Consider the following 13,777-nt stretch of genomic DNA (forward strand, 5'->3'; position numbering starts at 1 on the left):
GCTAAATATGAGGGACTGTAAATATTCTAAAACAGGTTTTTGACTATATTTATTTCAATGCTGCAGTTTTCATCTTGATCCGATGTGATTTTGAGGGGGGGGGGGATTCAGGCTATTTTTTGAATTCCCACTAACTTGTCTACGTAATGAACTTATACCATAATACCATTCCTGAATCAGTTTCAAATGGATCCTTCCTCAATTGACATTTTTTGTTTGAAAGCGCGTCTTTAAATTTTTGGTTACTATTATTGTTCTTTTCGTGCATGGTTGCCTCCAATGGGGTAACCATGATTAGCTTTCTTAACTTACAGGTTAATTTATGCTCATCTTAAGCTTTTAATTTTCTTTTTATTTAGTAGTTTTGTCGATTATTAGTAGTTCTTCATAGAGCAACTTTTTCTTTAATTTAACGAGAAAAATTGTCTCAACTGTCCATATATAAGCACTAGCTTTATAGGGTGCGTCAAATTTTTGGTTCTAGCAAGGGACTGAGCACAGAATTGAGACTTATTTTTCTGTGACAGTCTGAATCCTCGGTTGACAATCCAGATTGTAATTATTACGTTTTCAGTGACAATCTCGATTGTCTTATCCGATTTTCCTTGACAATCCCACAATCCGGAATGTCACTAGGGTTGTAAAACCTAGAATCTTGTTTGAGAACAAAAAGTTTTGACAGTGGATTATTATGAAATTGTCGGAAATTGTTATTTCTAATAATGGTCTCCTTGAACATACCTAAAATCAGGGGCGCAATTTGCTATGGGCGGGGGGGGGGGGGGGTAACTGGCCCCTCCAGACTAGTTTTCAACCTCCCATTGAGGTGAAATCTTGTTTCCTCAATAATCTTGTCAAAACTAAGATAATCCTGCATAATTCAAGCATCCAGAAAAACGAGTCAGTTTTTTTTATTATATTTTTGCCTCTACGGTAATATTTGACTCATTTTTCAGTTTTCACTGTCATTTTCACTTGATTTAAGAAAATTGGCTCTACCCCCTGCCCCCCCCCTCCCCTCCCAGGATTTACCATGATGATGAAGTTACGCCATTGCCTAAAATGGTTCCTCATTACTCATCCTTGGCAAACCCTATCTACAAGCCTTCGTTTCTGTTGATTACAGTCTGCTTGTCGAGAACGGGTTTAAATACTAAAACAGATGTAAAGAAAACAAGTCGATATGAAAATTCGAAAAATTTGACCTCGACGTGATTTGAACACGCAACCTTCTGATCTGGAGTCAGACGCGCTGCCGTTGCGCCACGAAGTCTTATTTGGACCTAAAGGAGAAATTATATATGCTAAACATTGTTATCACGTGTACTCCAACCGCGTGAAAGCAAGAATGTTGTAACTGACACCCCTAGTCAAAATTGAGTTACGAACCCTACCAGAATTATTTTTTACGAGCTTTCTAATGGTGTAGTTCGTTTTGTTGTACCCTGCCTCCCGACTGAGTAAATTTAAACTTCAACTTTATCGCAAGTTCATGTTTAGCTGGATGATAAACCTCCGGTCAGTTACGACATCAAATGAACAAAGCTTGTTCATCAAATGGACAAAGTGCTGGATTTTCAGCAGGCCTCCAAGATCTATTAATACGCTAATTTTCCATTTTCCAAAGTTAAACAACTTCAATATAAACAAGGTTACTCGAAAAGAGTCGATACAAATACAAACTATCGTTTTCTGACCAATTCGTCTCTGAAATAAACATTGTTGTGGAGGCTAAACTTAATGGAAGGACAGACACTTTTTTCCACAAAAGTGGTTGAGTTTCTTATTGTTCCAAAGTTGTTAGGTTTTAAACCTGTTATTCCTATTGAAAAAATGGTACTGGTGCAATATGCGGGCCCCGTTATATTACTGTATGTGGAATGTCCAACGTGAAATGCTACAGTCACCCGACAAAGCCTGTCAAACTGGCTATTTGCAAGAGACCGCTATAGATAAATGATTGCAAAGCCGTTGCTTCTCAATGAGTTACAATATTTAAATGAGTGTTTTTTTGGGTTTAGGGGGGGGGGAGGTACCTAGGTTAGGTTATGTATTTCATATATGCTATGCTTTACCCACCATACCCCCCCCCCCTTAATGTGCAAATATATAGCCCAAATTTGTTTCTAAACTATTATATATTCCTCCTTTTTTATTATATTTCATTGGCATTAACAAAACTTGACTTCTTTCGCGGTGCCCGCATAATGCACCTGTACCGAAAAAATCAAAGATGTGACATGAACCTACAGGTTCATGTAGGAGACATGACGGAGTATTGAACTTGTAGGTTCAATTAAATAAAACAGCTGAAATGTAAGACAATTAACAGAAATTTGGGTTTTACTTTAAAATAAGTTTTTAGTTATCCCGATACAATGAGAAACGAATATAAAGTATAGACATCGAAGTGTAAAAAACATAAGAAAATTAATGGTGCAAACAAAATAGAAAAAAAGAAACCTAGGATAAATAAAATACAACTACACAAAAGAGAACAAAAGCAAATTATACGAAAATTCTAAAATAAGCCGCATGCAAAAGGATCATGTAAGGTCAGGAGACATGAACCTACAGGTTTATGTCTCCTCTGAATGTAGACTACTGCAAGTGTGTTTTGCAAGCATGAATCAAGACAACAACCACCCGTCCCCGGAGGTACAGAAAGCTTGCCCAGAAGAAGGAGCTGCAAACCCCCTCCCCCATGAAAAATCTGAGAAAGGGGAAAGGCAGTCAGTAAAGACATAATAAGTTACCTAGCTTCTTTTTTTTACCAAGTAGTCGAAATTTCTGAAGTTGTTTTATAATCACTTTGTATTAAATTCATTTTAAACGACCAAAGTAGTACAGAAAGGTAGAAACGCCGCGTTGGTGTTTCCCATGGGGCAATTACGCCCCTGCTTCCCAGAAAAGAAGTACTGAATTTACTCATACAAAAACTGGATAACAATCTTGTGACATAACGGGACCTGTCGGAATAATTTTGTCTCCCTCCCCTAATGGGGCAAGATAAAGTTCAAGGCTATATACAAAATATGGTGTTTTTATTTTCAAATTGGCAAAATTTCTTACTATGAACCAGTTATTGATGAGAAACAAGTTCAGAAAATAACACAAAACAACAGAATGAAGATGCAGTTAACATTCATTTATTTTGATAAATGAAATATCGAATACTTTATCATTAAAAAGTCTCAGTTAAACTGAAAAGTTTGAACGAATTACTGAACATTTTGCTTAGGTACAAAATTTTGACCAAAAAAATAGACAACTTTTTGAAAGTTCTAACGTTTAGTATGTTGTTTTTCTGGTCTCCTTGAATTTTTAATGTTTTAATATAAAATGTCAGTATTGATTTACCAGCTGAGATTCAACTCTATCCATCTGCAGAATTACTTTTTTTCAAATTTGGTGTACACGACTTTTTGAATTGTAGACACCTTGAAAATTTGTAGAAGATTTTTGAAAAAGGGATTAGTTTCCTGTTTTTAGAGCTAGTTTGAATCCTTGCCAAAAAAAAGTCTTAAGTAATATCTTAGTTATGGGCAGGTGAATGGATAAATCTAAAACTAATGAATACAACGATAGAAGTGAATCCAAAGGAACAAATTGATAGGATCCTAGGTTGAAATATGGTATTTTTATTAGTGAATTTTAATGTCAAGGTTGTTAGATATTCCCCCGTTAATCCCCGATATGTTGTTCGATATTCCCCTAATACCCAATAAGAATCTAAGCTGAACTTTATAAGCAATACCACCTATTTTGAAACCAAGCAAAATTGAAAATTGCAGGCCAGCACAAGCCTCCCTTCAAAGTTTTCTTTCCGGAGTCTTCCCCATATATGCCTATATGACGTATTTTTGACGTAATGCCTTAAATTAGGTTTTTTTCCAAGGCCACACTGGCTTTCTATAATAAACAAATGAACGTTAAAATGGTGATAAGTCCATTTATTAGACTGTGAAAACAAATACAAAAGTCTGGATATTTCGGTTACATGTACAGCAATCGTCATCAGCAGAAATACTAAAGCATTAAAACTAAAACTAATATATTTATAAAGAATTATTTCTGAATTATTTATACATATTTCTGTATAGATATGTTTGTTTTAGTTCTAATGCTTCAATATATCGGCTGATAAAAGTCGCTCTACATGCGATCGAAATATCCAGACTTTTGTATCTGTTTTCGCTTTCTAATAAATGGATTTATCACCATTTGAACGTTTATCTTTTTATATTCTCCAATATGTCTGCAATAGATAAAGAAAATAAAGGCGTCATCTCTGGCATCTTGTTAATTGCACATATACCAGGAGAGCTATTATATGTGGTATATTGTAGACTGTCCGAAGAACCATTCACTAGCATAGAAGAGTATGGATAGCATATTGAAACTAAAGAGACGCAGCTTTAGTCACAGAGAATATTTTCTGGTGTTCCAAATGAGCTTTATCAATTAAAAGCTCTGGTTGACTGACCAATTCTACTCTTAATCTCGGTAATTAATTCACCATCACAATCGATCCAGCAGGTTTTTCGGCTCTCTGAATCAATATAAATTCTTATTCTTGATGCAGAACAAGCGGTGACCTTGTGAAGGACATACTCTTTCATTCGTCAACACTGAAAAATTTTGCTATTATGCGGTTTAGTCAAACCCATACTCAAAAGTATCAGTAGTTCCATTTTATGGCGAATCAGTCAACTAAGATCTTAATCAGTCAACTTCTCGACGGTGAATCTCTTGAGAGAATCAGGGCTCATTTTGCTCTGATCACGTTTTGCTCTGATCAAGTCTTTGACGAGAAATTCATCAACAGCTAATTTTCTACTGTCCCAACAAAATTTTTTAACCACAATATTAAACTAACAGTTGCTAAGCTAAAGGTATGCGTCACCTCTGAAAAAGCGATTTTGCGACAAACCTGCTGATGCAACCTAAGCGAAAATATTATGATATTTTTCATTGGTATATGTGCAGCTCTCCTGGAGGCTGTCCCCTCCTCAACGCCTCGTTCTTTAAGCAAACGTTTTTATTGCTTAAAATAATTAGAGTTGTGAGAAAGTCAAGCTTTAGCGTAAGGAGCGAGGCGTTGAGGAGGGGACAGCCCCTTTCATGTACGGAATAATTTCTGTTCGTTTTAAGTTTTAACGTCGTTCCTTACTTTCAGTTAAAAAAAAAAAATTATTATTTAATTTTTGAACGTTTTTGAATTAATACAGGTTTTGATTTTGGCTCACCGTACATGAATAATTAAAACAAAATTTGCATATTAATTTTACTTTTATCTGGTTAAATGGATTTCTCGAAACTTGTTTAATTTTATTTACGAACGTTTTTATTTGTAATAAATATACGTAACTTACGAATTAACTTACGTAACGAACTTCTATATTCATATATTTTTAATACGTATATTAGGGGGTTCGCCCCCTAGTCAATACCTTGCTCTTTAAGCTAAAGTTCGAATTTTGTTCCAATTCTTTAAAAATGACCCCTTAATCACAAAGGCCGTTAAATAGAATAAATAGCTCTTATGAAAATACTAAAAAAAATCTTTAGCTTAAAGAGCGAGGTATTGACTATGGGGTGAACCCAATCAAATACGTAATATTTTCTGTTCGTTTTAAGTTTTGATGTTGCTCCTTACTTTCAGTTGAAAAACTTGTTTTTTATTATTTAAATTCTAATTTTTTTTAAATAATGCTGGGAAATCCGGCGCCCCTTCATAGCAATGTCCCTTCCCCCATGAAAACTTCCTTCTTGAAAAGTTCCTCCCACATAACCCCCTACGCCCCCCCCCCACTACCAGAAATAATTTCCCCTGAAATGTCTGTATACTTTCCAATAACCAATACTATATGTTAACATTGGGTATATTTCATAACTTTCAGCCCCCCCCCCCCCGGGGACTTCGGGGGGTTAAGTCATCCTAAAAGACATAGTTATCATATTTTTGACCATGCTGAGCATATTGGTTATCTTAAAATTTTGATCGGGTGACTATGGGAAAAAAGAGCGTGGGAGGAGGCCTAGTTGCCCTCCATTTTTTTGGTCACTTAAAATGGGCACTAGAACTTTTAATTTCTGTTATAATGAGCCCTTCCACAATATTCTAGGACCACTGGATCGGTACGATCATCCCTTGGAAAAAAAAAAATTATAAATAAACACGCATCCGGGATCTTTCTTCTGGCAAGTTATGCATAATTCCACATTTTTGTCGATAGGAGCTTGAAACCTCTATAGTAGGGTTCTCTGATACGCTTAATATCATGGTGTGATTTTCATTAAGGTTCTATAACTTTTAGGGGTTCTTTCCCCCTTTTTTGAAAATCAGCGAAATTTTCTGAGACACGTAACTTTTGATGGTTTTGACTAAACTTTATGAAACTTATATATCTGAAATCAGCATTAAAATCTGATTCATTTGATGTATCTATTGGTATCAAAATCCCTTTTTCTAGAGTTTCGGTTACCATTGAGCCGGTTCGCTCCTTACTTACAGTTCGTTACCACGAACTGTTTGTTCTATGTGGTTCTCCAGATAATAAAAAGCTTTGTTTTTTTCATAATACGTTTTGTCTCCATTCGGAAAATGTGACAAAAATTATGGAATTTAGGGCTTTTAATAAGACGACTATTTTTGGTGATTGTTGAACAGTGTTGCCCCCTCGGTCATTTCCTAAAGTGCTACAATTGCCCAAATTTGCGTGCTACACAGCGATTTTCAATACTTTTATAGATAATTATTGATAATAAAATAAAACAATAAAACGAATAATGGATAAATAATGAAATAAAAAATAATGCAAAAAAAAAAGAACAGAAATGTGTTAAGGTTGATAAAAATTAGAAAGAAAAATAAAAGATGTATTTCATTTTTATTCTTTTAGATAAATTTATATTATATTAATTTCTCGGTGAATTTTATATTAATTTTCCTTTCAGTTTTTAGGTGAATTAATTCTTGGAAATTTAAATAAATAAATAAAAATTATTTATGTTAAATAAAGTAAAACAATAAAATGAATAATGTATAAATAATAAAACAAAACATAATAGAAAAAAAATGAGCCAAGGTTTGTGAAAATTAGTAAAAAAAAATTAATTCTTTTTCAGATCAATTCTTATTTATTTTTTTATTTTCGAATTTCAGTTTTCTGATTAAAAGCAAAAAAAATAATTGAAGGAGGAGAAAACTAAATATATAACAAATTAAAACAAAGGTAGCACACCAAAACCGGCACTCATCTAATTTCAAGACTCCACATTATCAATGGTATCAATGGTAATGTGCAGGTATTTTCATTATCTACCAATCATAATGAGCTTCCTTTATAAGCTTTATAGGCTGATTGGTCCAGAGTGGTGAGCTTAGCTGAGTACTAGCGAGCAAAAATTATTAGCTTAGCTGAGCTCACATGTGAATGGAGTTCAAAAATTTTCCTTTAATTTGACCAGAAATATGGAACTTTATTGGAGTGTCTATGTTCAGTCACTCAGTCAATAACTATTTATGTTTTGTTTATTCCTTTTTTCATATTTATATTTTAGATCAATATCTTAATTTGGAATAATTATTTCAGACAACTATCAAGCGCTCTCTCTCTGAATCTGGCTGTCCTGCGCATATAGTTGATGATCTTATGGAAAATTCTCACGAACGGCGATGGCCTCCAGGCCTCTGTTCACTAGAAACTCGGCAAACGAATCGACGTCAGTATGAAAACTACATCTGCCGTCGGGTGCCGGGAAAGCAGGCCGTCATTGTCATGGCCTGTGATAATCCTCATATGGACCAAAATACTTTTGTGCTGGCGCCCGGATTAGTGATGATTTTTGCTCATGGTGTTGAACAGGAACAGTATCCAGTTGTGAATGTCCCCGAACCGAGAAATACTTCGGCTTAGCTATTTTTAATTACACATATGTTATGCTTTTTTCATTATCTTTGCCGTCCAAGATTTTGGAGGGGGGGGGCTGAATTGCCAGAAATTAGTAAACAAATATATTACTCCGGAGGGAGTGCCTCCCACGTCTTCCCCTGTTGCAGAGATAATCAAATGAATGTGATTTTTACTTTCCGGCTAAAATATTTGGCTGTAAGGAGAGTCATCACCTCCGAAGCATCCATATAAACTACTACTAACACTTCACTGCTGCACCAAGCTGTATGAGGCCAATACAGCTTCGCACGCTTCTTTTCCATCCGAATCTATTCAAAGCCTCCCTCTTTGCACCCTCCCAGGAAGTTCCCATTTCCCTTAAATCTTTCTTTACGACACCCTCCCACCCCATTCGGGGGAGAACTGTTTTCGTCAAGGATCCATATAGCGCGCTTAGTTTAAACATATCCCCAAACGAAGGGATTTTAGAAAAGTTGATCCCCATCCGAAGTGATATAAAGAACTCCCTGTTGCAACAATTATGGCACTAAAAATGTACTTCTTGAGCGTTGAGGGACCCCCTCTGATTATTTTTAAACAGGAAAAATATTCCAGTCGTGATGAATATCCCTGAACCGTGGAATACGTCCAGTTTTCTATTTGTTATTATATGTCTGTTATCTCTTCTTTTTTTCTACATCTTTGCCTCGTAAAATCGTTAGCTACGCAATATAGTCGGAAGAAAGGGAGAATAATAACATGAGAAGCATCAGCTTTTCGCTATAACTTGGAACGAAAAATGCTACCCCATCCCCTCCTGAGGTTATTTGAAATTGTGATATTTCTCAAAAGAAATTCAAATATCTTCTTGAAAACGTTACTTGACTGCATTTCAAAAACAGGTGAAATATGTGGAAAATCGTGAAGATAAATGTTGGTGGGGAACAGTCTCCTCTCTTAGCCCCCTCTAACTTGAATATTATGTATTTTGACTGGTAATAATTTCATTGATTTACATCTGCATTCTGCTTAATGAACCCTAATGTAAATGTGTAAGAAAACTAGTTATAATGAAGGTTTTCAATAAAGCGGAAGAAAGTGAGTTTCAAATGTATGCTATACCAAGAGAGATAGCCGTTTAAGTTTATATTAGTGGCTATTGTCTAGATATTATATAGTCAGAATATCTAAAATAGCGCGTTAGGAGGCAATGATGTAGCTGTCGTGGGTTCGAGTTTTCTGTTTTTGCTTGTTTCGTTTTATTTTTGAAGTAAAACTAGGTATAAACCCCTATTATGGAACTGTCACTATTAGAAAATCCATCTTAGTTGCCAGTCTGTGGCACCCTGTGCTGCTCCTTTTAAGCTGAGTAAAGCAAGCCACCGGGTGCAATAATATGCAATGAATTGAATATACACTGAATTCTTAGATAGGGCTAGGAAAAAAACCCTATTAGGGTTTTTTTTATTGATTTTATTAACTTTCTATAACTTATTTAACTTTATTTTAAATTATTTAACTTAATCAGTATTATTTATTTAATCAAGTTAACAAATGTTTGATTTAATGTTTTACCAATAAGATGTAGGATTAGATACCCTAGATGTAGGATGTAGAGATTGTTTTTTGGGTACTTCAAAGAGCGTAAATTGCTTGATACAGAAAACCTTATTCTGCAAACAGTTGTTCCTCAAAACTAACAAAAAAAAACGCTTCTTTCAGTTTTTTCGCTTTCCTTTCTGGTGTTCTGTAATATACAGTTTTTTTTTATTGCTACGGCCGACATACGAAATTTCCAAAACGCTTCTTTCAGTTACTTCGCTCTCCTTTTTAAATTTACATTGTCCAATATACAGACGCGCATCCAGGATTTTTCTTCGGAGGGGGGGGGGGGCTACTAATTTTTTTAGGGGGGGTTGCACAAAAAAACCTAAAAAAACGCATACAAAATTTGTTTATGTCCATTTTTGTTACGTTTTTACGAGTCAAACAAACATTTCGGGGGGGGGGACTGGGTAACCCCCCCCCCTGGATACGGTCTTGCTAATATATAATTTTTTGAATTATTGCCGCCGATATATGTTTGCCTGTGCTGCTAGAAGTTATAATAATGTGATGTTAGCGCTTAAATCAGTGTTGTTGGATCAGTGTTGCTGTTTATATTGAATAGGAGATGAAGTGTAGAATAAATTGTTATTTCTCGCCTTCAATCGATCATAACTAATTAAAATGCTGATGTTTGTGAGGTAATGATATTTATGGAAAAAAAAATGATAATTACGCGACAGTGTTTTCTTAATAATATTTGTTTTCTTAAATATATCTATTTTCATGGCTATGACTATAAGTTTATAAACAACTAAACGGTTGGCATAATAATGAAAGAAAAATGTCTACCGTCTGCGCCTGTGCACTGCTGAGATACTCCCTGCGCCAAAAAACTATTGGCGCAGCTAAAAGGGCGAAAAAGTTCGTTGTTGCACAACTTTAAATATATTTGCATTGCATAAGAAAATAATTATAAGTAAAATGCTGTTGATCTTTTATCATCTTTAATTGCACAGAAAAAAAACTAACTTCGGATTCAGTTTGTGAATCTTATAAATTGATCTATCAGGGGCGCCAAATGAAAATTACTCTTTCGGTATTTTCACTGAAAAATAAAAAATCTCCCCCATCTAGATTTTGAAAAATATGTTTTTTATTCTTTTCATTAAAAGATTTAGGGGGAAAATCTTGACCCCTCCCACTCCATGTTTCTATGAGTCGTCGCACCCTGAAATCATAAATATATATATATGGCTATTGTTTTTTTTTTTTTTTTGCTAAACCTAGAAACCGTTTTCTTCTTTTCGATACCAAAAGATGGATGATGTAATCGTTACAAAACTAAATTCTACTGATCGCCTGAATCCCTAGGTACAAGAAAGGACAAAATCGGTTCCTGTGTGTCAGGGTTTGCTTGTTCATCCATATACATTAATGCAGTTGTATTTCATATCTTCGCTGAGTTTGCTATTATTCTTTACTGTTTTAGTATTCACGGGGATTATTTGACTTTCTGTTTAAGTATAAGAGCCTGCTTAATCATATACCCTTATTTTTCCTATAAAGAGATATATTTGAGAATATAGATAAGAACTTACTTATATAGATGAGAATTTGTTTGAGATAAAACATATTTGAGTCTGATTTGAGAATATACTTATGTATATTAAGAATAGCCAAAAATATATGGTTAAAATCTATAGGATAAATCATGGTATTTTGGGTAGGGGGTCTAAGTATTTAAAGCCCGTTTGTATTTGCCTCGTGCTAGATAAGACTTTAACATATTTATTTTCCTATTTTAAAAGTGCAATTTTTGCTTTTAATTTCTTATCTATTTTACTGATTTGTTTATTGCAAACTGTAGAATCATCCCAATTTACGTTTCATTGAGTTTCGTTATATAAGTAGATATTTTCTGGGGTGATCTATTTGTTCCACTCTGATTGAATTTCTTGGGAATTGTAACCTGCTCAATTGGCTTTGTATTTTTAGATAATTTCGCCAGCCACATTGGTCTGCCACAACCAAGATTTTTTTTTGGGAATTGAGAAATTTTTTGGGGAATTGTTCATACAATCCGCCTCTTTTGTTGTTCTTTTTCCAACAGCCCCGCTCTCCTCCCACGCCAGAGTAAATGAATAAGAACATGCGATAGCGAAATTATAAATAAACTGGTCTCTGAGAGGTGTACTTGAACTGTGTACTATTTTCGTGGTAGGATATTCAAATATGCTCTAGAATGGTTTTATAAAACTGGTGAGTTCTGGTCCTTCGCCTTGTTCTTACACCACTTGTTTCAAAAATTCTATCCACTTATAAAATATAATACTATTTTATGAAGATATTAAATATACTAAATTTTTTGTATTAAAGTTATGTTAGAAAGGTTTATTCTATGGAAAATGTAAAAACAATTATAAACTGGGAATGAGGTTTTAAAAAAAACGTAATTTACTGCAAAGTCTTCTTTCTTTTTGCTCCTTTTTTGGGGAACCATATACATTTCTAAATATATATTATACTTAAAAAAAAAATACGAAATGGAAAATCTAAATTAACAAATGAAAAAAAAATAACAGAAATGTGGTATATAAAAATGAACATGATGAGAAAATAATTACAAATATCTAAATGTTTATTTAAATATATAGTCTAAAACTCATAACTGCATTATAAGTTTTATTGACTGAAGAAGAAGCAGAATATTCTTTTTTTAGCAATAAATATTGAGTTTATCAAACAATATTTTAACAAGGAAAATATATTAAAATAAATATAATTTTCAATTTTTATTCTTTATTGTCGAACATTTGTATTTTTTCTACAATATGCACTTCAATATGTCCCACACTTACAATATGTCAATGTGTCAATATGTCAATATGTCAATATGTTACAATATGTCAATATGTCAAACTACAATATGTCCCACACTTTTAGGATACTTGCTCTTTTAATTAATAATGTCATTCTTAATTTATGCAATTAAGATATTGCAGTCACTGTAGTGTTGAGGGGGCAGAGATATAGTACTTCCATTGCAAGAGGAACTCCATTACTGTTGCGTTTGTTGCATTTTTATTATTTCCATGTTATTTACCTCGTTTTGGCATTCAATCCCCTGCTCCTAAAGTAAATTTTAATTGGAGAGAAATTTCAAGTTCATTAACTTTTTGATCTCCACAAGCAAACCCCCCATACCCCCTGGATACGGCGTTGATTGGGGGACTGAAAAATCATGTTTAATTTTGACAGAATTATGTATATTAGACAAAATTTATGCTTAAGAACCAAAGCTATTCAGTAATTTTTAATTGTATACACAATTCTGATACGTCTGTTAGCTGAACGAAAACATTAATTTGCTTTGGCCATTTTTTTTCTTTTTTTTTTTTTTTTTTTTCTTTTTTTTTTTTTTTTTTGACTGAATACCATCTAAGGTGCCGCACCTAAATTTTTACAGAAAATAAAATACTGGGCTGTACTGCTGTTTGACATACGATTATGTAATGTTATTATTCGCCTTTGGTGTACGCCCTTTCACCAAAAACAAATCTTAGAGGAGGGTAGGGTGTCCGCTCTAGTCTGGATTGAACCATTTATTTATTTTTCCTGAATATACCTGAAGCTTAATTGAGTATTTAAAATGGTGGAATTCAAAAGGGGAAAAAACTGAAATTCTTTTATGGTAGAGAAAAAAAATTACCAACGCCCTCTACTACTATCGAGCAAAGTATATGGCCTATTACGAATATAGACTCAAAATGAACCTTTTGTTTTTCTTTTTTTACCTTTCTTGTTCCAAGATAATAGAATATTCATAATAAGGCAAAGGAAGATAAGCACTATTCTTGCCAAAACTATTTGTAATCCTTAAGAACAGTTTTAAAAGAAAAAAATCAGCCTAATTTCAGAAAACTCTAGGCTGGATCTAAATAAATTTAGATAAACATTGCATCTCAAAAAACAAATTTTAGTATATTAGAATCAAGTTGTTTTTTTCGAATATTTTGATTCAGTTGGTAATTAGTGCTACAGCGAACAACTCGTTGCTGTAACAAGCAGCCTGAGATACTCGCACGCACGCTTCTCCTCCATTCCAATCTATTCACAGTTTGGTCAATACCGGGAAATTCTAATCACCTGTAGATTGTTTCTCATGAATTCTTCTAACCAATTTCGTTGACGACCTGATTTTCTTTCGGCCCTAGATGGAAAGCCATAAATCATAATTTTTAGCAATGTATAAAAACGTGACCTAGCCTTCAAACCTTTCTTTCATTACTATATACATTATCTAGTTCACAATCCTGTTCTGTAATCTGCAA

General features: G+C 33.9%; 2 protein-coding genes and 1 non-coding gene across 3 annotated transcripts in view; 1 reads left to right on the forward strand and 2 right to left on the reverse strand.

Annotated features, from left to right (window-relative positions):
* Positions 1-9,761, forward strand: part of elgi (E3 ubiquitin-protein ligase NRDP1 elgi) — a 58,250-nt gene extending 48,489 nt beyond the window's left edge. The window contains exon 5 of the mRNA XM_089095676.1: positions 7,599-9,761. Within this exon, the coding sequence (XP_088951802.1) occupies positions 7,599-7,922 (324 nt within the window). The 3' untranslated portion in view covers positions 7,923-9,761. The remainder of the gene's footprint in view (positions 1-7,598) is intronic.
* Positions 1-13,777, reverse strand: part of LOC148948053 (uncharacterized) — a 476,379-nt gene that overhangs the window by 174,796 nt on the left and 287,806 nt on the right. The window lies entirely within an intron of this gene.
* TRNAW-CCA (transfer RNA tryptophan (anticodon CCA)) lies at positions 1,202-1,273 on the reverse strand. The gene has a single exon. It is a non-coding gene; the product is annotated as a tRNA-Trp (tRNA).

The sequence above is a fragment of the Artemia sp. Qi Xiang Cuo genome, chromosome 10, assembly GCF_049724085.1.
Source record: "Artemia sp. Qi Xiang Cuo chromosome 10, ASM4972408v1, whole genome shotgun sequence".
Classification (NCBI taxonomy): Eukaryota; Metazoa; Arthropoda; class Branchiopoda; order Anostraca; family Artemiidae; genus Artemia; species Artemia sp. Qi Xiang Cuo.